At 39.4% G+C, this 24,866-nt stretch overlaps 1 protein-coding gene across 1 annotated transcript; it reads left to right on the top strand.

Moving 5' to 3' along the window:
* Positions 1-5,600: 5,600 nt before the first annotated feature.
* On the top strand, positions 5,601-13,619 carry LOC128359826 (sodium channel subunit beta-4-like). Its single transcript, XM_053320149.1, has 6 exons — positions 5,601-5,753; positions 9,533-9,696; positions 9,876-10,095; positions 10,271-10,409; positions 10,997-11,095; positions 13,586-13,619. Exons 1-6 carry the CDS (start codon positions 5,660-5,662, stop codon positions 13,617-13,619), a joined length of 750 nt encoding a protein of 249 aa, XP_053176124.1. The 5' UTR covers positions 5,601-5,659.
* The last annotated feature ends 11,247 nt before the right edge of the window (positions 13,620-24,866 follow it).

The raw sequence follows: 24,866 nt of genomic DNA, 5'->3' as shown, positions 1-24,866 counted from the left end.
CTCTGTAGGCACACATCAGCAGGATATACTGTAAGAAGGGAGAGCAACATATATGCAGTTTTTCAGATATCAATTCACTTCCACATTTCAACACTTGTAATGCAGATTCTAACTGCCTACCTTACAATACAAATTTGCTGTGATAACCTTTAGAAAACACTTAAACAATTCAATACACATAAAGTACACGTGTTTGTAATTGTGCTAAGATAGTCCAAACAAGTCTATTGATACTGCCTCAGTAATATAGGTATCACAGCATCGGGACAGATCACTGCGAATGAATGTAAAGACTCTGTCAGGGAATACATGTTTAATATTGTCCAAAAAATGTATTAATTTATTACAAAAATTCTATTCAATGTTGTTACTAAATTAATAATTCTGTGTGACTCTACAACCAGCTGATACTTTCATTGTTTTACTCAGTTCAAAATTTTAATTAGCCTACAACTACTAGCTATGACTGTATCTAAGAAGATTGTTTGGGGTTTGTGAATATAACTAGCATCTTAGCACTAAAATGTTTAGATGAACAGGTCTTTCAAAGTTTGGTGGGAGTTTTGAGGTGTTGAGAGTACATTAACAAAAAAGTTAAATCTATATTTACATGTTAGAATGTGCTCATATTATACAACTTTGAAGAAGTAATCACGTTTTCTTTAGTAGAGAAAAAATGTTCAGAAGTCTTTATATCACTTCTTTACTTCATCCTCAGAAAATCGAACAGGGATGAACTTAGTGCTACAATGTCCATTAGAAACTAAACCCTGCTTACTATGTGACTCTTAGTACAAGAGGTCACTTCTGTGAAGCTGGCAGTTATGACCTGCCACACCCTCACACATAGCTTGGATAGTTGTGACAGCTGAAAGTTACACACAAACATACACACGTACACACACGCCTACACGTGTACTCACATACTAAGAGCCACTTTAATACCAGAGTGTAGTACACTGGCCTTGCATACAAACAATACAGCACTTTACCACTGTTCAGAGTGGCTGCACAAAACAGGAAATCATTTAAGTCATCAATATTTTATAAGATAATATTATGGTTATCAAAAAACATGTTCACATTGTGTTTGTCAGGTTTAACTGAGTACAGGACAACATCATTGCAGTGTTGTCTCACTGGAACAATGGAACTCTGTGGCAAGATTTTATTTTATTTTTCTAACTGTTCATTTCTGTCAGCCTGCCGCTCTCTTATAACAGAGTGCATTTCCCTTCTTGCTTTCAATGGAAGCAATAAGACAGACAACAGCTTATGCAATAATGTGTTATAAGGCACTTTATAGATGTGTCTGGACTGGCTGTGATGGAAACTCTGTCCAAGGCACTGTTCATTGTACCAATGTATGAATCAACACTGTACTAATGTATTGCAGATGGACTAATGTACTGACATTCTGTTCATATACTTACATTAGACAGATTTATCTGCATTGGATCAATTAGGTCCCATTTAGGCTTGGCATAAAATTCACAGAGCAGTTAGAAGATCTATCAAGAAAACTAGAGCTCCAAGCAACATTATAAAACACCTCTGACCTCTTCATTTTACTGGCCAAGGGCAAATCTACGGGAACATTTCTAATAACCCATTTCTGTAATGGAATATTCAAACCTATTCTTAAAATATACTGATATAAGAATAGATTTCGGGTCTGGCTATAGCAACATTTATGAAAATGTCCTAATATTAATGTTCTTGTGTACATGGTGGCCAATTTGCTCATGATAGCATCCAAAGAAAATTATTGAAATCTGACTGCATTTAGACACAAAATGCCATTCAAGAGAACCAAGGTCCTGTGTTGTTTCTACTTTCATAAATACATTGTATTGTTCTGTATTTACTATAACAGCAACCCTTGTTGCAGCCATAGCAAACATTATTACAGTCTCATCATGTAGGTCTCTACATTTGTGATTTGCCATTTCTGCTTTGGAGCCGATCCTGATGGGCAACCTTGTTTGATGTCATGCATTGAGAGGACTTTTGGTTCTCATGAGTGGCTCTGAGAAATGGATGCATTTACACTTGAATGCCATCTGGAAATAATATATCTTCGATATATTTGAATTGGTTCAAGCAATCACTATACAGATATACTGTAATGCTGATGATTAAGAAATATGAAAAACCCAAGAAGGGGAACAACCTGGTGCAAATTGTGTCACTCCAATTGAAAATCACTCAACTGGAATTTTATCACTGAGTATAAATGGGATCAAGATGGATCTACCTTCATAGAACTGAAGTAGTGATTGATTTGTGATGTACTATTGTGAGTAAACTGTAATAACTGCTAACATTGTATGAACTGTGCAGTGTTACAGTGATACAGTATCCTTGTTGTGTTGTAAAACCGTGAATGTTATGGACATAAGGAGGCGCTGTACAAAAAAAAGTAATTGATTCCTTGTCAATCATGTGGAGATCCCTCTATAAAGGGAACATATATCCAAAGTCTTCCTGTAGGGAAAAGCAATATTGTGGAGTAAATCTGTCTTTTAATGTACTTTCCCTAACCCATACCTTTGCTCATGGTATAGCATGACACATAGGTGGTTTCATGTAGGGATAGTGAGACATAACCCTCACAAAAAAGTCGATTTGTGGCCACAGTTCCTATTGATTTGTCCAAAGTATTTTTTTCTATGATCTCTGACTTGTTTATGTTCTCTGGAATTCAACTTGCCACTAACAGAGTCAGGAGGCTCCCTTTACTCTCTAACTTGCTCTGCCAATATACATTTTATCCCTGAAGTAAAACTACTTACAAAGTGTAAAACTCTATTCATATCTACATGGTCAGTGAAACAGAAAACACTTATGCAAGGAAGATGTAAAAGTGCTGTTCTGTAGTGATGAAGGCCAGGTTTATGACTGCCACATAAAATAATACGATCTGATGTAATGTATAGACGCAATCTATTTACCTTTCATACAGCACAACAATGAAATAGTACAGGATTCTGAAACCCAAAAGAGCATTGGCTGCTTTATTTTAACTTTTATAAATGTGATTGTTGTTTTCTCACATAAGCCCCTAGATTCTGACCAACCTTGTCTCTATACAACAAGTATCTATCATAAACATTACATGAGTCTTGAGGTCGGTAACAGGTTGCTGTGATTGCTGCAGTACTGAGTTTGTGTATACAGTGAAGGATGCTCCTGTGCAGTGGGGCAATACAGCACAGTAAATGTAGTGTGACTGCCACCCAGTGGTAAAAAACCACCACTCCACATGACTGATGATCTTCCCTCTAGTTGAAGCTGATGAAAAATCTTAGTTCAACATGCACTTGTTGCATGTTGCTTCAAATTGAAATGACTGCATGATGAAACAAATCAATTAGACCTAAAGCAGAGACCATAACTTTATGCAACCAAGTGATAAAATCATTGATAGAATTTTCACTGTTGGAGCAATATATATTATTATACATGGTGTTGAAATTGTTGATAGTTGCTTTAGATCGTGTTCAGAGTTAGACTGTTTATAAATACACTTAATTTTATTCCCTGTGCCCATTTGGTATTTTATCTACATTTAATAAGGAGTTGTGCACATGTGTAAGTTTACACTAAATCTACAAGGAAAAGGATACATGCAACAATCTATACAAATCATGGATTTTTTATCAAATCCCTCCCAAATTACAGCTATAGTGAGAATAAAATAGTTACAGAGAGTTAGAGTTTTAGTGTTATTGTAACATTATTCACTAAAATAATGAAGTCTCTGGAGTTCTGATTGACCACTATGATTCCTTAGAGTTAGTATTTCTCTTACTGCCAGAGCGGCTGAAACTCATACTGCCAATCCAGGAGTCTCATGTCTGCTGTTGTTATTACACTATTACAATGACACACAACTCATAAAGTACACTTATACTACAACAGTATGTTATATTACTATTTATTATTGTATTAATGGCATTTCAATACTAAATTGTATATTATATTGCTCTGTACTACTTCTATATTTCTAGCAGCTGAAACTCACACTGCCAAGCCAAGAGTCTGACGTCTGCTCTCTGCTTCCCACATTCCACTCAGATAAAAAGATCAAATCACTGATCATATGCCAGTGTAGTTCAACAGAATCGTTAGTTTCACTACAATTTTGACCCAAGGGAATGATAAAAAATTCTGTTGAAATAGGAGCAATATGTTCTTATTTTAGCACAACACAACTGTTTTCATTGTGAGAATTTTGAGACGATGAACATTTATATTTACAGCTATCCAAGCCACTGACATTATTCAAATTATAGTGTTTTATATTAAAAAATGTACAAGTAAAAATCTTGCAGCAAATTCCAATATGTTGCCTATGTCAGCCTAGTCCATTCATCACACACACACATGCACACACACACACACATACACACACAAACACACAAGCACATCAAATCTGCAACCACAGCTTCCCTGGATCAACTTTCTTCTGAATGTGCAGCTGTTTGTCTGTGTTTGTGATATTGCTCATGCTCCTTTCATGACTATGCACCTCAAACTTTGGACTTGTTAAAAAAACAAAAACATAATGGAAATAAAATGTTGATTGAAATTCCCAGAACACTGTTACGTCTGTCTGTCTCTTTAAAGTATGTTACTTCATCCATTCAATTTAAAGCAGGATGACGAGTGCAGCACTGTACATGTTATGTTACAATAGATTGATACATAGATACAATACATTGCAGTGACAAATAAGCTACAGGGAAACAACGAAGACAAAGAAGAGTAGGAATAGGTTGATAGCAATACTGTAGGATATCAATCAATAAACATACATAAACTTATTCTTATATGCTTTACCAATGAACTTTTTCATTATTCTCCCAATTCAGTTGCCATGTCATGTCACGTCATGCTGTGCATGACAGATGGCATGAATTTTGATAATTACATATTTTAGGATTTCACACAGGTCACAGACCTACTTGGGGTACATTTTATTTGAGATCCACTGATATTGCAACACAATTTTCCTGGAATTGAAATCATAATCACTGATGTCTTTTTAAGTCATTGATAAACTTACTATAAAAATTATTACTATAAAAGTCAATGAATTGGTTAGACCAGTGGTTCACACAGGCTTTTTGGGCGGTGATTCCTCTAAGTGGGGCATCTCGTCACATGTTGCATTGTCTACCAGTTAATTTACCATTTACTGCCTTGATTCATTGATTAAATGTTTTGTCCATAAAATGTCAGAAAATAGTGAAAAATACTTACTTACTTCTCTTCATTCAACTGCCACAATTGTCATCTGTCTTTTCTTTTACCTTCCTGGACTGTTGAGATGCAACAAAGAGAACAACTAGAAGGGAGAGAGCACTGAGAGCGGGTTCATCTTGCACTCTTTGCACTTCCTCCTTCTGTTCATTGTCAGGATAGAGTGCAGAGGAGGAGAGAAGAGGGAGGGACTGAGAGTAGGACTTCACTCTTCCTTCAGCTGTACAGCTCAGTGCCCCACCTTGCTCATTAGACACATAAGACAAACACACATACACATATATTTGCATAGATTCAACTCTGGCAGACAGGAACACAGACTGATGAAAACACAAATTTCTGTATATACAGAGAGACAAACCAAAACTCAGACAGACAGACAGGTGGTATCATGGCATCAGTGGACAGCACTGATTTGATTGTTTCTGGACGGCTGAGATCAGGGGATCTACTTCATGCTGGTCTGGCAATTGCTTTGCTTCTCGGTGAGTTATACTTCACTCTATATCTTTTGTCATGCCTCACTCTTCCCCGTATTTGTCTATATTATAACATGTTCTTCCCTCTTGTGCTCCCTCTTGTGCTCTCGTTTCAGTTTTTAATGCCAGTCAGGGTGGGTGGTTTACTGAACTTAGTCATATTGACTATCAGGTTTCTGAGCGGGATCAGTGACTGGCAGTCTCAATGATTCTTCATGCATGTGCTTAATAATGTGCACAAGGGAGAAAAATTCATACAATTATGAAAAAAGGTTGGTCCAAATATCTTTTCTTTTAATCGAGCAGATAAGGATCTGAATCAAATACATTCAATATTTCAACATGTTACATAAATATAATTTCTTAAAGAAATCAAATTTCATGATTGACCCTGTTTGACTTTCTCATCCAAAAGTATCATACAGTCACATAAGGTTGTCATCACAGGGTATATTACATCCATACCCACACAAAGGTGTGTATACAGTGCTTCATCACTTTCTCTATTTCTGCATAAATATGACCTGAAACATAAGATTTTTACCAAGTCCTGAAACTATACAAAAGGAACCCAATTAAACAAATGAGCCAAAACATTCAATGTATTTATTGTTATGGAGGAAAATAATTCCTCCTCTATCTTTCCTATTTGTGTGAGGCAAAAGTGTTTAAATGTATCTATTTATCTGTCTATCTATCTAATTATATATATCTATAAATGTGTGTGTATATATTTATTTGTATACATTACGGCATGCCATTTAGGAAATTAACCAAATAATATATGGAATGAATGTTCGAATATATGGAATGAAACCTGAATATATGGAATGAATGAAATGTCTGAATATATTAGCCTGAATATATGGAATGAAACTTGAATATATGGAATAAAACCTGAAAATATGGAATGAATGTTTGAATATATGGAATTAATATTTGAATATATGGAATGAAACCTAAATATATGGAATGATTCATCCATCCACCCATCTTCTACCGCTTATCCGGGGTCGGGTCACGGGGGCAGCAGCCTAAGCAGGGAAGCCCAGACTTCCCTCTCCCCAGCCACTTCGTCCAGCTCTTCTCGGGGGATCCCGAGGCATTCCCAGCTAGCCGAGAGACATAGTTCCTCCACCGTGTCCTGGGTCTTCCCCGGGCCCCGGGGTGTCCTACCGGTGGGACGTGCCCTGAACACCTCACCAGGGAGGCATCCTAACTAGATGCCCGAGCCACCTCATCTGGCTCCTCTCAACGTGGAGGAACAGCGGGTCCACTCCGAGCTCCTCCTAGATGACCGAGCTTCTCATCCTATTTTTAAGGGCTCTCCCTTAGAGATAGGGTGAGAAGAATGAATGTTTGAAAATATAGAATGAATGTTTGAATATTGGAATGACTGAATATATTGAATGAAACCTGAACAATAGATTGAAAACTGATGCCATCAACGCACTGGCGCCATCTTTTGTTTTGATGTGTAATGTTATTCCGTACCGTACGGATGGTGCTGTAAGAAGTGTGTGCCAGGCTAACTGTGTCTCAGTCTCTGATGCACAGGGAGGACTCAGCTCCGCTCCTGCTGAGACAGAGCAGAGGACGAGAGGCTAACGTTAGCTTCTGTTATAGTTTGCTGTCAATTCTTGTCGCTGCTCTCCGGTTGCTACTTTATTCCGCCTCGCATTTCTATGCTAAAGGTCCGCACACTGAACGGAGGGACAGAGTCGCCCCGCCAGTAAGCAGCTACAGAGGAAGAGGAAATCACAGAGCCGGTGTTCCAGTTTCATTGGTAACCGTGTTAAATGGTGGCTTTCACGTAGGTGTTCTCTTAAAAGCTCGTAGTTGTTTAATCATTTTTAAGTACATACTAATCTGTATTTACTATCTAGGTTACGCTAAGTTAAAGTGTGTTCAGAAGGTACGTAGCTTGTAAGAGACAGTCACCACTTAACATGGTCACCAGTTAAACCGAAACACCGGATCGACTGACACTGCGGTCGAGCGAGGTAGAGAGTGAATGGAGTGAGGCAGCGGTGACAGTCAGAAAGGCGGGGTCCGTCCCATAAAGCAAGCTCAGAAAAGTGGAGTTTATTGTCGAACACCTGACTTGAATGAGCCTAACAAATGAGATCAGGCTGAAGCGGTTCCGCAAAGGCTAATCCACGTTCACGCAATCAAATTAATTCAAGACAGGCTCGAGTATTAAGACTAATTGCGTGTGCACGCCACTCACATGCAGCCTATGACGTCGAACCTTTCTTATACAGTCTATGCGTTGAACACAGATAGAACCACAGATTCACAAGTAGCAGAGAGGTCAAAGTATGCCAGTAGAGTGAAAATGGTTGGTGTTACATCTTGCATTTTTGATAAGAGGGGAGTCACAGATGTAAAATATAACCTGAAAAAATCTGACTCCCCTCTTTTTTTCATCTTTTACCACTAGTTACAAATACTTAGGCTACATAGAAGTAGCTGAGGTCACAAAATGCCAGCAGAGTGAAATGGTTGGTGTTACTTATTGTACAGACAGACAGATCATCTTTATTGTCCCGCATGGAATTTGTTTTCAAAAGCCAGACAATATACCATATAGCAAGATGACAGATCAACAGTGGATTTGAACACCATAAAGGCATGCCACCCTCTGTCACGGAGAAATGACAGTAATAGCCTACACCAGCCGGGATATGGAAGAGCTGGATAGGTATCAGTGATTATTATAAACTGGACTGCAAGGTATGAGTCATTCCTCAAAACACACAACCAGGATACACAATGGAAGTAATCACTCTGTTATATCTGGAGATAACAGCCATGACCAGCTGGAGCTAAAACACTTTGAATACACTGATCACAACACTCATGACTTGGAATATGAAATAGACCCAGATAATAACTTTTTCTCCTCCATCAATAACAGTTGTTGCTATTACACTAATGGTCAGTACAATCAGAACATTAAGGCTGTCGATAAACTGTCCATTATTCATTTCAATAGCCGGAGTCTGTGTGCAATTTCAATCACATCAGGGAATATTATCAGTTCTCACCTTTCAACATCATTGCCATCTGAAACTTGAATCACCACAGATAAAGGAACAGACTTTGAAATGGAGGGTTATAAATTGAGATATGTGAGCAGACAAAATAAAGGTGGAGGAAGAGTTGCCATATATGTGGACAGAAACTTGAAATTTAGAGTACTCAGTGATATGACAGCAGTGGTCGATAATGTGCTGGAATGTATTTCGAGGTTATCAAGGAAAAGGCTAAGAATGTGATCATTAGCTGTATATACAGAGCGCCTGGATCCAATATAGAAATGTTCAAATATTGGATGGAGGAGACCTTTTCCAGCAGGAGTAAAAGATACATTTTCATCTGTGTGGACTTTAATATTGATCTGCTGAATACAAATAAACACAAAATGATAGAAAACTTCTATAACAATATGTACAGTATGACACTATATCCCAGAATCACAAGACCAATCAGAATAACTTCCCACTGTGCAACTCACATAGATAACATATTCATCAACAATATAGAGGACAGTACAATACGTGGAATACTAATAAATTACATCATTTTCATGTTTACCCAATGATTTTCTGGCAATGTATCTTGCACTTTGATAATACCTGTTGACATCTATCTACAGCATGTTGTGTTTGGCCTGTATATGTTATATACTACATTTGTACTTCACTCCTCTCTTTACAGTGGTGTGTGTTTTCTGTGCTATTGTGTCATGTTTGTCTTATCTCAATCTCTCCTCTGTTCAGGTGTATGGAGTGTTGGTGGATTGGAGGTGTCCACAGGGAAAGTGTCCTCAATTGAAGCAATGAATGGCTCCACAGTTCTGCTACCTTGCACATTTGCCTCCTGTGTTGGCATTAAAAACCTTTACTTCGACTGGCACTATAAGCGCAATGGAACCATGATCAAGGTACAGCGTACACACACACACACACACACACACATGCAAGCAAGCAAGCAAGCAAGCAGAAGCAACATTTACAGACTGCATAACATTTTTTTAAAATAACATATATTTTACTTTTCTAGGTTGATAGTCACATGCATATGTACCTCACTACCTGTTTCTGTGTACATGCATGTGTTTAGTTGTGCGAGGGGAAGATTCCTGATGACATAAAGGAACCAAGTTGCAAAGTGCACCATGAACGTGTGCAGTTTGTTGGCTCCTCAAAGAAGAAAAACATCTCCATCCTGCTGTGGAACATCACCTTTGAAGATGAAGGAGAATATAGATGCTTTGCCAGAAACCCAAAAGAGAAAGATCGCAACCACAGTGCTACATTGACTCTTACAGTGGTGGACCACAGTATGTGACACATGCACTCATTTGAATACACCTGGCACCCAACAATACTTAAATTGAACTAATCCAGTCCTTTGACTGTGGTTATACCCTCACACAGACAAAGAAGCTTTCTCTATTTCTTTCTGTGCTTGTCTTTCTCCCTACCAACATATTTCCATCTCTTCCCTCTTTTCAGTGAGAGTGGTTGACAATACTTTGACAGTCATCATTGTCTCAGTGCTGGGTGGAGTCATTGGCTTAGTTATCATTGTAATGGTGATAAAGGCCTTGGTGGTTCACACAGTGAGTACATTCCTGAAGATGGTGATAAATGGGTAAACTAAGGAAATGTTGCCATATTGTTTATAGGCAGTAATATGCTCGGTACAGAATATATTAGGCTACTTCCAACATTTGTAACTCTGACACCCTTATATGGTGATCCACTTATGTATTAATATTATTATTATTTAGCAATATGCTTTTTGAAAAAGAGGGGGTTTAAATAAAGGTCCAGAGTTCAAGCCCAGTCTGGCTCACACCTTGATCTATCACAGTTGTCATGATACAAAGTAGACATCTAGTTAAGAGAAATGGATGACAGTGTTACATAATAATGATTCCTTCTTTTTTTTTTTATTATTGGAGGTGACAAAAGTCACTCAATTGGAGTTTAGTTTGGCATTTACTTCTGTCAAACGTATATGATGACAAGTGGAAACATGTTCATATGAACTTCTCTGATGTTTTTCAGTGAAAAAAATATTATTTTGAATTCATGTGTAACACTAGGTTATTGTTTGAGGCTTTGTGTGTTATGTGAATGTCTTGCAGTTTGTACAGTTTATACAGTGTTGATCACTCCCATGTTCCTCATTTTATCAGTGTATGTTTTAACCTTTGGCTTCTCTATTCCCTGTAGTAAAGAGTGCCTGGTGAGCTCCTCAGGGAATGACAATACAGAAAATGGACTTTCAGGAGCCAAAGCTGACAACAAAGGGACACCAAAGGAAGATACGAAGTATGTCTGTATGTTTTTTTGTTCCACAAATGTACACGTTCAGAGAAAATGCTGTTATCCATGAACTGTTTTATCTTACTAGTGGCTAAACATGTCAATGCATATTTTAAATCATGCTTGACATTTGAGAAGTGTAAAATGTATATAGGCCTGGATCATTCACACATTCATGGCAGGTCATTTGTCACAGTGTTCACCCTCTGTTAACAAAGACTCATGCATTGCGCTTGCTATCCACTGTGTGCCAACCGCAAGATGGGGCCCCATGTCTCCAGCAGTGGAGTATGGGGCGCTGATTGTTTTATAGCTGATATATTTTGAATATTTAGCTCACTTTCTTCACATTTAGCTAATTTTCATTCATTTAAGACAGAAATTTGTGTAAAACAACATGTTATATATAAATGTTAAAAATAAATCTAAATATTAAACCAAATCTAAAACCAAATATTAAATATAAATGTAAATTTCAAATCTAAATCTAAATGTTAAATCTAAATTGGTGTTAAATTTAAATAGGTCGCCAAGTGTAAAGCTAAATATTTCGAAAATATGCAGATTATCTAGGTCAGTAGCCTCAGCTCACACAGCCCCACCACACCACTGACTGTGGATCAGTAGCTGAGAGCACAACTCCACTGTGACTAAGACAGTAGTCATTTTCGCTCTGGAGCTGTCAATAATTCACTTCATTAACATTTAATATTTTTTCAGGCGAGAAAGTAACTATGTAGATTCCCAATATGGAATTGATACACGAGGCACGGCTGCAACTGTAAAATAATCTGATGATGCACTGGAGTCGCCAGAGGACGCTTATAAAATACTACATTTATATTTGTGTAAAGCTGATTTGTGCACACACAGCCTACCAGTAGCACTGTTGTTCTGTCCGGTAAAAAACATGAAGCTTCACTTTACATTCAGACCATCACATACACTACATCATATATCAAAATGCTACACATTAGAGCTAGCGGTAAAACACCAAAGAGCTGCACAGATCAGTTCATTCAACAGTTTCTCTCTCAGGTGACCGGCTGGCTTTTCACATGTCCGAAAGCATTGCAGCAGATTTACAAAACAGGCATTATTTGGATAAACTGACCACGTACATATAGACATTTTTAACATTTATATATAACATGTTTTACACAAATTTCTGTCTTAAATGAAGGAAAAATTATCTGTGAGAATAATGAGCTAAATATTCAAAATATATCAACTATAAAACTGTAACTGAAATGTTACAATCAGCATCCTCTCTACAGCATACTTCAGGCTCACAAAGGTTATTATTTAGTCATTAAATAAAAAACAAATGATTGCAACCACTTCTTTTTTTGAAGATGAACACAAGATGAATCCTAGGATGTGCACGCTATAGACTATCCAGCTGCTGCATTGCCCACACAGCTAAGTTCCACCTTTGTCATTCTGTCACCATCATGTTATTAACTTATATTTAGAAAATTAATTCTTGAGTTTTGTGAATCTGTCTGCATTGTGTTGCATCTAATAATCATCCCACCCCTATTCATGTGACTATAATTTAGAACTCTATGTCAAACTTGGACCATGATGGATTGCCATAATCAATGAACTGCCATGCTAAAAAGAACAGCACAAACTGCTAAAATGGTTCTCTCCAACCACCACTTAACCCTAAAGCTAATCTGCATGTAAACCCAAACCCAAATATATATTTAGATATATATATATTTATATATCTAAGGCCAATTAATGAACCAGTTCTGCACAGGTTTTATTGTTTTGCTTTAGATGAAACACAGGTGCCTGTTCTGCTTCTGCTCCCTCTGCTGGTGGGAGCACAGGCGGACTGCACATCGAGAGCACCAGGACAATTCCCGGTGGCCTGATGGTCGTTTTGGCCTGACTTGAACAGTTTTTTTTTTTTTTTTAAATATTTTGTTGGCATAGACGCCTTTACTTAACAGTAGACCGACAGGAAACATGGGAGAGAGGGGGGGGTGACATGCAGCAAAGGACCTCCGATCGGGATTCGAACCGCGGTCGGCTGCGTATATGGCATGCGCTCTAACCACTTGACCACCTGCGCGCCCTGACTCGAACAGTTAACTTCACCAACAACAATATAGTGAGTAAGAATGAGTTGCCCGGACCAATCAAATCCATTTATCTGGCTTAGGTAATCCCGCCACTCGACAACGCACAGCAATTAAAAATATTACAGGTCCGCTGTCTTACATCTGCCCTGTTATTCAAGTTGTGAGAAATGGAGGGACAGAAGAAAATGCCACTTTTTGCCACTGATGCAGCTAAATACTGTAAAATAAGTGACATGTTCACCAGGAGGGCAGGTCAGTCAAGAAGGTTATAGCTTTTATTTGTATCATTCAGTCACATCCTTTACAGCAGTATTATTCGCCATTTGGATTCTTCTTTCATAGGGATTGTGTTGTTAAATTACTAAATTAAGTTGTTGACAACTGCCTGTCTGTGTCTCAGCTGTACACTGAAGGTTCAGCTCCGCCCCCGCTGAGAGAGAGGAGACGATCAGTTAACGTTAGTGTGCAGTTTGCTGTCATTAATAGTCTTTACTTTTCATTTTATTAATTTTCCACATACACAGGGAGGACTGAAATAGGCCTGCATATAGCTCTGTTTAATTTATTTCAAAGTAGGCCTACACATGTCAGTGGATTATTTTTGAAGGTTCACCCATTGCTATAACATTTGGGAACTTATTGGTCACTCCCAACTTTCTTTTAACTGTTATATCAATAAATAGGGTTAGAATACAAAATTAGAAGTCTGCATGAAAAGGGTGGCCTGTAATGGCGTCAAATTCCCGGCCTGAATTCACTCGGCCTGAAATCACTCAGCTGTGGGGCAGTTGACACTTTCCCACGGAGGTCAGCAAAATTAAAAGTGTATGGTCTGTGTATGTTTTGGTTACTGGTTTTGCTGCCGGCAATAAAACTACTGCATTCATCCGGATGACTCCTGGTGATTTCTGATTGAATATTTTGAGACTCCAACACCTTTTGAACGACAAAGTATAGAGATTAATTTGATACAATACTAGGGAAAGGAAACATAAAACCAGATGTTAAGGTTGAGATATAAATTATTTATTCGCTAAAGTCAAATCAAATGAGAATAATACAAAATGGAGGACGTTGAAAAGGGGGAAAAGGCTGGTGGACGCTGTTCAAATCAACAAATAAATATAACCAAAAGAGGACTCCTAAACTGGAGCTAAGTGTCTGCCCAACAAAGAAAACATTGGTTACATATTGTAACCCCTGATTCTATGAGTATAGGCATAGCCCTCTAAGAGCTGTCGGTATTGGTTTATCCCTGTGTGCATGCACAGTCAAGAAGATTTCTTTTGGGCCACTGCACAGTTGCCCCTCTCTGGTCCGCATCCAGGGTATAATACCTGCATGACCAGAGATCGGCTCCCAACAAGCCAACTTATTCTTCAGCTGACAATGGTGGGGCAGTGGGGCTACACCTATTCTCATAGAATCTGGGGTTACAATATGTAACCAACGTTCTATTTCGTGTAGGCTTCGCCCTCTAAGAGCTGTCGCTATTGGGTTAAGGATGAAGCTGATGTGGTCAATGCCCCACTGTGACACCACAGTCCATAAGCACTGAAACACACGGTAGTTCAGCCTCATTAGTGCAGGATACATGTTAAACCAAGGTCCACCTTCGTTCTACACCTTTGAGTGAATGATCATAATGAAGAGCATTATAATCAAACACTTAACACACCTCATGTAATGGGGGGTGGGGACGACAATTACGCACTGTAAAAAGTCCCAAGCACAACTGTAACAGAGGGTGAAGATATGAAATAACAGCTCACTAAGTCACGATGGAGTGATTAGACGAGTACAAAGGCACAGCATGTGCAGGAGAACATGAACAGCGCGTTAGCTTGCATTTTATGCACAGCAAGCTTATAATGTGCGAGAATCGAGGGACTGTGACAGTCTCAAAGCTCGTACATGTGGCAGCTAAGGCCCATGAAATGACTCTCTATTGGAAAATAATGCATGAGTAAAATGTGTACAATGTCTCAGTGACTGCCAGCTACGTTTAACACTGAATGAGACAGGGAAGTATCAGACGTATTCCGTAGGTAGAACTGAAAAAAAAGAGCACGATGATGCCCAAGAAGCCGCTGGACAAAAATCTGTCACAGTCACTGAGGAGGAGGAGAAAAGAAGCCTTCCAATTAAATAACTCTCGATCAAAAAGTTATGATATTGGGCATGAATGTGGGATTCAGCCTCAGAGTGGCTGCACGCTCATCCGCTCAGATGAAGAGACAAGACGGAGAGACTGAGAGAGCGCATATATCACTTACTCTCTTAGCTGAAGATAGAGCTAAGAGAGATGTGTGGAAGTAGCTCGAAGGGAGGTGACCCAGAGCACATAACACCAGTGGTAAATCCCACTGCTGAGCCATGGGGCGTGTGACAGGTCTCTGATGCCTGACCTCATTTAGGAATCGCCCCCTGGATGGTGCAGACTACTGCAGGGGGCAAGCCTAATCTCTCCAGCTGTTCCCTCTCAAGGGCCAAGCCCATAATAGCTGGCCTATCACTGGGAAGTGTAGGATAGCACTGCTCAACTGTGAGAGTGGGTCCCTGCGCTAAGGAAGTTGCCATGGCTTCCCCGCCAGAACCTGTATCATGAGTGTATCATGGAAAAGTGTACAGAAGAGCTTTGGGCCACGTCGGTGAGAAAACTTGTGCGTTCATGGATACCACTGTTTGCATTGTGCATCTTCCCGCGAGGTGAACAGATCCATTTCCGCTTTCCTGAATCTGTTCCACAGCAACTGAACGAGTGTGGTATTCAATCTCCACTCGTTCTGGGAAGGACCCCCGCTTGACATCAGGTCCGCGGTTTGGTCTTGTTTGCCTGGAATATAAACTGCAGAAGGAGGCAGACAAGCTGAGTGAACACCGCCCTGGCCATTTATGTACGCTGCCGCTGTCACGTTGTCTGTTCTCACCACGTTTGTCTTTCAACAGAGGGGCAAAGTGTTTTAACACTTTCAGCACCATGGACAGCTCCATGCAGTTTACATGGAGAGACGGAGGCTCTGGCCATTTTCCTCCAACCACATGAGATTGACATGCCCCCCTCCCCCCCATCCAAAAAGAGAGGCGTCTGTGAACACTGAAATGTGTTTCCCCCAGGGGAACCCCCGCCTGCGTGATGCAAGAGGTTTTCCAATACGTCAGGTCCGATTGTACTGAAGGAAGGACCGTTATCATGTGTCTCTTGTGACGTTACGGGTCGAGGCGGAGACGGTTGAACCATCTCTTGAGTTTTCTCATGTGAAGAAGACCCAGGAGACCCCCATATTTCTGGCTGACATCATGCCCAGCAGACACATCACAGATAAAGCGCTTCCAGCCGGGCTGGGGACAGCTTTGCTCTCATTGTGGAGGAATCCAGATGCACGGTAGATTACTGACGGAGAGGAGAGGGGAGGGGGACCTTTTGTGCCAGTTTATGGCAAAGCCAAGGGTGAGCAGGTGTTTCACATGCCGGGACGCATACACTCCAAGACATGCTTTATGGTTAACATGTGAAAGGGTCTTCTCGTGATGTATTTGTTGAAAACGGATAGATCGAGGATCGGTCTCACTCCCCCCATTTTCTTGGGAACAATGAAGTAGTGGAGTAAAAACCCTTGCTCTCCTCGCCGGTGGTAACTGGAGAAATTTCCCCCTTTTCCATTTTTCTGCTAACTCTGTGGTCAGCAGCTATCTCTGTCCAAGATGACATGAAAGTCTCCAGCATTCCGTTGAATGGAGGGGGAGGGCTGGCGAACTGGAGAGTGTAGCCTTGTGTGATCAGTCTCTCCATCCAGTTGTTCATGGAAAGCAGACCTTGCCATGCTAACACTAATAATTGAAATCAAGTGTCCCAATCACTTCCAATGCCACAGGTGTATAAAATCAAGCACCAAGGCATGCAGACTGTTTCTATTTGTGAAAGAATGGGTCGCTCTCAGGAGCTCAGTGAATTCCAGCATGGTACTGTGATGGTATGCCACCTGTGTAACAAGTCCAGTCGTTAAATGTCCTCGCTCCTAAGTATTCCACAGGCAACTGGAGATCATTTATGCACCAAAATGGTTTTGTTTGGTCGATATGCTACTTTCTCACCTTCTGCTTTGTCAGCACTCACCACATTTGAAAAACACCTTTTTAATGTTGGATCAGCCCCTTGAGCAGCACACAAGCGTTCCTGTGTCATGGGGAGAGATATGCTCTCAGGAAGCAGCAAAACTGGGCTATCACCAGCTCAACAGCATTTTCATGTTCTCTGGGAACCGCGGCAGCAATCTCCATCTCGTTCTTAGTGTCAGTTTCTCCTGAAAATACTGGCATAAGTACGCTGTCAGATAGTGAAACATCTGTATTTTTGCATGCTTGCGCACGAGTAACTATACAGGAGGGAAACAATTCAGTGTGTTTTTGAGTTACTTTGCCTGACTCCGTGTGCTGAGAGATGTCCAACACTTCCAGGTCAGGAGTCACTTTGCCACTAGCTATGTTATCGCTCATTAAAAGAGTCATTCCTGAGAATGGCAATGCGGGGCAAACAGCAACGGTTTCACTTTCAAAGGAAGCAGTAAGACAGACAACAGGTTATTCAATTTCCTGCTATACATACTAAGAACCACCTTAATATCAATACCACTTAATAGCATTGTGTGACTTCATGTTGTCTCACTGGAACAGTGGAACTCTGTAGCAAGATTTTATTTGATTTTTCTAACTGTTTGCTTCTGTCAGCCTGCTGCTCTCTTATAGCAGAGTACATTTCCCTTCTGGCTTTCAATGGAAGCAATAAGACAGACAACAGATTACTCAATTTCCTGTTATAAAGCACTTAAAGTGGGTCTTAAAGTGGAGATTTGAATTTGATTAGGTTAGTACAATCAGAGAGATTCGGGGAGTGAGTTCCCCCCAGGTCGGGTGCTTGGTCCTGAGAGGGGTGGAAAGGAAGTTAGCATGTGATGAATGGCGGTTACGGGAGAGAGTGTACAAGTGGAGCAGGTCGGTGAGGTAAGTTGGGGTGAGGTTGTGGAGGGATTTGAAGATGAGTAGGAGCAGTTTATATTGGATGCGGTGAGGGATGGGGAGCCAGTGGACGTTCTGAAGGATGGGGACGATGTGGTCATTAGAACGAGTTTGAGTGAGGAGTCGGGCAGCAGAATTTTCGATATATAGGAGTTTATTGAGGGCTTTGGAGGTCGAACCATAGAGAATACTATTACAGTAGTCTAGGCAGGAATTGACAAAGGTGTGAATGAGGGTTTCAGCAGCTGCAAATGAGGGAGATGGGCAGAGAAGGGCAATGTTTTATTGAGGTGAAAGAATGCAGTTTTGGTTATCTGATTGATGTGGGGTTAGAATGTGAAGTTAGTGTCAAATATCATGCCAAGGTTGCAGATGGGGAGAGACAGGATATAGGGAGACAGGGTGGAGTTATCAATGATGATGGAGAGGGGGGACTGTGTGAGGGATTTGGGACCAAAAATGGGTTTGGATTTGTCATGGTTGAGTTTGAGAAAGTTTTTTGCATCCAAAGTTTAATTTCGATCAGACAGTTAATGAGAAATATGTGGGTGGGAAAGGAGATAGATTTATTGGAGATGTAAAGTTGAATGTCATCACTGTAACAGTGGAAATGGAGATTGTGCTGATGGATGATGTAATGGAGGGGGAGGAGAGGATGAAGAAGAGGGGACCAAGCAACGACCCTTAAGGGACACCATGGGACAGGGTGGTGGTGGAGGAGGTGCAGTTATGGATTTTGATGAACTGGTGTCGGTCTGTAAGATAAGATTTAAACCAAGTGAGGGTGGTGCCAGTGATGTTGAGGGATGATTGGAGATGTGAGAGGAGGATGGAGTGGTTGATGGCTGCAGAGAGGTTGAGGAGGATGAGGATGTTGAGCTATCCAGAATCCAAGGAGAGGAGGGGATCGTTCGTGACTGAGGGCTGTTTCTGTGCTGTGTTTGGTGTGGAATCCAGACTGAATAGTTTCATAGAGGTTATTGGAGGTGAGATGGGTTTTCAACAACATGTTCAAGATTTTTTGATACAGTATGAAGGGGAGGTTGGAGATGGGGCAATAATTATTGGGGGAGTTGGGATCAACTCAAGAGAGGGGGAGGAAGGAGGGGCAGGTAAGGTGGATAAGCTGCTGTAGATGGAGTCATTAAAGCAGATGGAAAATATATTGACAAGAGCTAGAGCTTCAAGTGACATTATAAAACACATCTGGCCTTCCCGTTTTATTGAACAAGGACAATTTCATGGTACATTTCTGATCTGTAATGGAATGTTCAAACCTATCCTAATATGAGTAAAACCTTCAGTTATGTAACCAGGGATGCACTAATCTAGTAAGTTTAAGGCAACAATAGCTTATCCTATGCCCTGTCAGGGCTGGTTATGAGACCCCTTGATAGATTCTGACCAACCTTGTCTCTATACAACAAGTATCTATCATAAACATTACATGAGTGTTGAGGTCGGTAACAGGTTGCTGTGATTGCTGCAGTACTGAGTTTGTGTATACAGTGAAGGATGCTCCTGTGCAGTGGGGCAATACAGCACAGTAAATGCAGTGTGACTGCCACCCAGTGGTAAAAACCCACCACTCCACATGACCGATGATCTTCCCTCTAGTTGAAGCTGATGAAAAATATTAGTTCAACATGCACTTATTACTCACACAAGCACACACACATACACACACCCCATCAAATCAAATCTGCAACCATAGCTTCCCTGGATCAACTTTCTTCTGAATGTGCAGCTGTTTGTCTGTGTTTGTGAAAATGTTACTCATGCCCCCTTCATGACTATGCACCTCAAACTTTGGACTTGTTAAAAAAATAATACATAATGAAAATAAAATGTTAATTGAAATTCCCAGAACACTGTTAAGTCTCTCTGTCTCTTTATCCAACTTTAAAGAATGTTATTTTATCCATCAAGCTTGATGACGAGTGCAGCACTGTACACGTTATGTTACAATAGATTGATATATAGATACAATACCTTACAATGAGAAATACGCTACAGGGACACAGACAAAGAAGAGTAGGTTGATAGCAATACTGTAGGGTATCAATCAATACTTGCACCATAATGATTCCTAGTACGAAAATAACCAGAAAATTTGATTGAGATGTTTTACTACACATACAGTAGGTACTGAAGTCTAAAAATACACTGGTCATTTACCATAAAAACCAGTGTATAAGTCACACCGGTGTATATAACCTAGTCTCACCTCAAAATGTATCACAGCTACCTTTTTTTCTGCCCTATCTCCTATAGGACTGCGTCCACGTGACTTTCAAATTTTTGTCTGCAAAAACAAATACAATGCTGCCATTCCTTTAATTCTCAGTGTAAAATGTAATATTAAAATGTATTTTGATGACATTTCTAGCGAGAAATATGCATTTTTTTGTTCGCAATCTCTTTTCATTGAATCTACATGATGTCTAGTTTATCAGTTATTAGGAAGTATTTTTCAAGTGTTTCAGAAGCAGTAATATTGGTGACAGGTTGATGAGGTTACATTTATAAGTGATTTGAGATTGTTAATAAATTATCTGTGTGTTTTTTTTTCAGGACCTGCTCATTTTAATTAATAAATTCATTTATAATTATTGTGTATCTTATAACTCCATTGATATATCATGTTTGTGCATCATAACCGCTTTTTGATCAGCTGTCTATCATTGTTGGGAGGGATAAAGAAAAAAATAGGATGCAGGGATTAAAGTTATCCATCGCTATGACGGATTTCTGTCAATTGGACTGCCCAAAGACCATATATTAGATCAGTGCAGATCTGATGACAATTACAAAGGTATAATAATGAAATAAACGACGGAGCAGCTAACATTAGTCTCTGCTGCCGTTATCGCGTTGCTCTCCTTTGAGAGCCTGTTCACGGCAGGAATGCTGCTACTTTATTCCGCCTCGCTGTTCTATATAAAAGGTCCAGACACTGAATGGAGGACAGAGTTGCTCCGCCAATAAGCAGCTACAGAGGTAGCGGCTGTAGGATGCTGTTGTTTTAGCTGTTAGCTTCCCCACATGCCTCCACTCAACCCTGCAGCTCCACCTCAAATACCTGCGTGTTGTTTAAAAGTACATGACAGCAATGTTATGCTAGTTTTGGTTGGTTAGATGTAAGAAAGGAAAGTCTTAATGAGAGATGTTCTTTATGGCTATGATGATGATCTCTGTGTTAAAGAGTCCTACGTTTCACCTGGTGGAGCTGAGTCTTCAGTGTGTGCTGCTCACACAGAGACAGTGAACCAGGTGAAAACTGGAGGTGACAACAACTCTCGTTATTTTACTGTAAGTGTAATAAAATCTACCACAGTCAAAAAATTAGAAGAGTAATTTAATTTAATCCACCCAAAAAACAAGAATTTACTTGATTTTTAAAATACAAAATGTTAAATTGAAATGATTGATTTCTTATTCCTGGTGAAATAAGGATGAGCAGAAATTAAAATATGAGAATAATAAAAGATAAAATCACTGGAAAACCAACAAAAAATGTTCTCATATTCTGAAACTGGATGTTGTCATCAAGGCAAGAGCTCAATAAATATAAATAAGTTTGAGTTTTTATAATGTTAATAACTATTTTCTGAAGCTATAAGGTGCCAAAATAAAATACAAACCATTTCTGAACATTTATACCTCTGACCCCCACTGTGGTTATACAGAGCGAAGTGTGCCTTATTATTGCCTGTAAGTTTTTCCATTTAATTTAGAAAAAGAGCAGCAATGGTTAGTGGTTGAAATATAATCTTGTTCAGCAGGAAAACAATTAGCACCTTGCTTTACCTTAAATCATTAGCCTGGCTAACACCAGACCAGAACACAGTCTCAATCTCATGTGAGATTGAGGTGGGATCTGGCATGTTCATTTCCTTGTATTTGAGGCGGGATCAACAAATGTCGATCAAATGCTTTTGTACACTACTGGAAAAACGTACAGCCAATCATATCAACAATAGACAATGATGTATTCAGAGCCTGTAGGGAGCAGTAAAGGCCTGGAGTGCTTGATTTGGGGTTAGACTTAAAAGACCAACCCATTCTCACTCATATTAAGTTATTAACACAACCTTGGGTATTTTTTGTATTTTTATGATTATCCAACAGTAACATGTATTGCCAAACGTAAAGTCCAGTTTGATGAAATATATGAAAGTGAAAAGTGCAAAGATGTAGAGATTTAATGCACACGCATGTGGATGCACACCCTGGAGTGCGTGGCTCATGTTATTGAGGAAGACTTTTAAAGAAAGATGAAAAATATCCTCAGCCACATCATCTTTGAAATATGAAATTAAATGAGCAACTTCACACAGAGATAGTGGCGTGTGGTGTCAGGTTCCCACTAAAGGTGGTCATTTGAAATGCAATGAAGCCCAACAGTAGTCAAACATACCCTCAACACACTCCGTCCCTGTCTTTTTCTTTATCCCTTCCAACAATGACAGACAGCTGATCAAAAAGCAGTTATGATGCGCAAAACATGAGATATCAGTGGAGTTATAAGATACGCTGGAATTATAAATGAATCTATTAATTGAAATGAGCACGTCCTGTGGAAAAACACACAGATCATTTATTGTTAACGATCTCAAATCACTTGGCAAATGTAATCGGCCTGTCACAATTATTGCTCTTCGAAATCACTTCTCATCTCAGAATATTCACAGAAAAATATTAAGGACAAGAAGGTTGTTGAATGAATATCAACGTTACCTACAAACGTAATACACAGGAAATTACAAAAAGCTGTATTCCTACAATTTTGTGACAGCACTTGAGAAATACTTCATAATACCTAATAAGACATCTTATATACATTCACTGAACAGAGATTGTGAAAACAAAATGCATATTTCTCACTAGAAATGTCATCCTTTTAATGCTGAAACTATCTTAAAATATTACATTTTACACTGAGAATGAAAGGAATGGCAGGCATTTATTTGTTTTTGCAGACAAAAACATGAAAGTCATGTGATGTGGACGTAGTCCTATAGAAAAGAATAGGGCAGAAAAAATGTAGCCATCTGACAATTTATGAGCCCAAATTGTGAGATGGCTACGCTTTGCACTGTGGACCAACGTAGCTGTGATACGTTTTGATGTGAGACTGGGCTGGTGTATTTTGGGGGTCACATTCTGGGAAAAACACTTTTCTATTAAAGACTGGTTTTATTGAATGCATCAATAGTTATTCATTTATACACACATATGTTTATACTCCAAAACTTTCTCAATTTACTTTTATAAGAAACACAATTAAAACACACATATTAGACCTGAAACAGTGTGTCGGGTTAATGGTTAATGGTCCAGTAATGATTTGCTTAACTGAACTGGACCAGTATATTAACTCTGACCGGGTTCGGGTTAGGCTTTCAATTAAACCTTTTAAAAGAACACATTTTACATATTTTACAGTTTGGTCTTTAAATACTGAAACATCACAGCAACTAGTGTCTGAAATACTTCTGATCAACACACAATATTTTTTTCCGTTCAACATGCAGCATTAATGGGTCAGCAATAGTTTATCCACTTTCATTAGCTGCCGACACAGCTGGAGTGTGCAGTGCGTGCTTGACACCGCTGTATATAGGACGTTACAGGACGTTATGGTTCATAAGTGTGGACGCTCACATCATTATCTTTACAGTTATACTTATTGTTTTAGTGTGGACAGCCTTTTACATACCTATAGCCTAATCATATCCAGATCCAACCCCTCTCTGTATTTCACTGCTGTAGGAAAACACTTTTAAATGAAAAAATATTGCGTTAAAGGTGCGTCCTATACACCGTTTTTTACAGTAATTGAATTGGCAATAATTTCAAATGTTATTTGATTCCTGAAAATTTGATTTAGTATGTCAAAATCACAACAGTTTCCCATGGGTTTTTAGGAGCCACGCTAGTTTCACCATTTTCACCACCACTTTCATTAAGCAATATCAGTATAATTCTTTCCAACTGCAGGTATGTGGCCAAATAAATCTTTAGTTATTAAGTTATTTCAGGCAACAGCACAGAGAAGAACAGCCTAATGCTCAAAAATATTTTATTTTCCAATTATTGTATCTTACAGTCTCATTGAATGCTAAACACAGAAACGTATTCTTATATGCTTGTATGCACATTATATTTGGGATCTACTGATAATGCAACTGTAAAATTTTACCAGAATTGAAATCATAATCACTGATGTCTTTTTAAAGTCACTGATAAGCTTACTGTACAGCTTTTAAGTTACTGAATGGGTTAGACTTTGGCTAACCCATTCAGTAACATTTTACATTGTCTGCCTGTTAATTTACCAATTACTGTCTTGATTCATTGATTAAATGTTTTGCCCACAAGATGGCAGAAAATAGTGGAAAATATCTTTTAAAGTTTCTCTCCTCATTAAACTGCTTTCCTGGGCTGTGGGGGAGCAAAAAAGAGAACAACTAGAAGGGAGAGAACTCCCAGAAGGAATTTATCCTGCTCTCTTTGCACTACCTCCCTCTGTTCATTCTTGGAACAGAGTGCAGAGGAGGAGAGAAGAGGGAGGGGTGGAGAGCAGACTCAAACGCACACAGAGACACGTACAGTATATTTGCATAGATTCAACTCTGGCAGACAGGGACATTTCTGTATAT

The sequence above is a fragment of the Scomber japonicus genome, chromosome 6, assembly GCF_027409825.1.
Source record: "Scomber japonicus isolate fScoJap1 chromosome 6, fScoJap1.pri, whole genome shotgun sequence".
Taxonomy (NCBI): domain Eukaryota; kingdom Metazoa; phylum Chordata; class Actinopteri; order Scombriformes; family Scombridae; genus Scomber; species Scomber japonicus.
The sequence above is the reverse complement of the archived record's forward strand: the minus strand, read 5'-3'. Positions and strand labels throughout refer to the sequence as shown.

Excerpts from the sequence above, each read along its gene's own strand:
- LOC128359826 (XM_053320149.1), top strand. The coding sequence starts at position 5,660 with ATGGCATCAGTGGACAGCACTGATTTGATTGTTTCTGGACGGCTGAGA. Across the intron at positions 10,096-10,270 it reads TCTTACAGTGGTGGACCACA|TGAGAGTGGTTGACAATACT; the intron begins GTATGTGACACA and ends CCCTCTTTTCAG. Across the intron at positions 11,096-13,585 it reads ACACCAAAGGAAGATACGAA|CTGTACACTGAAGGTTCAGC; the intron begins GTATGTCTGTAT and ends TCTGTGTCTCAG.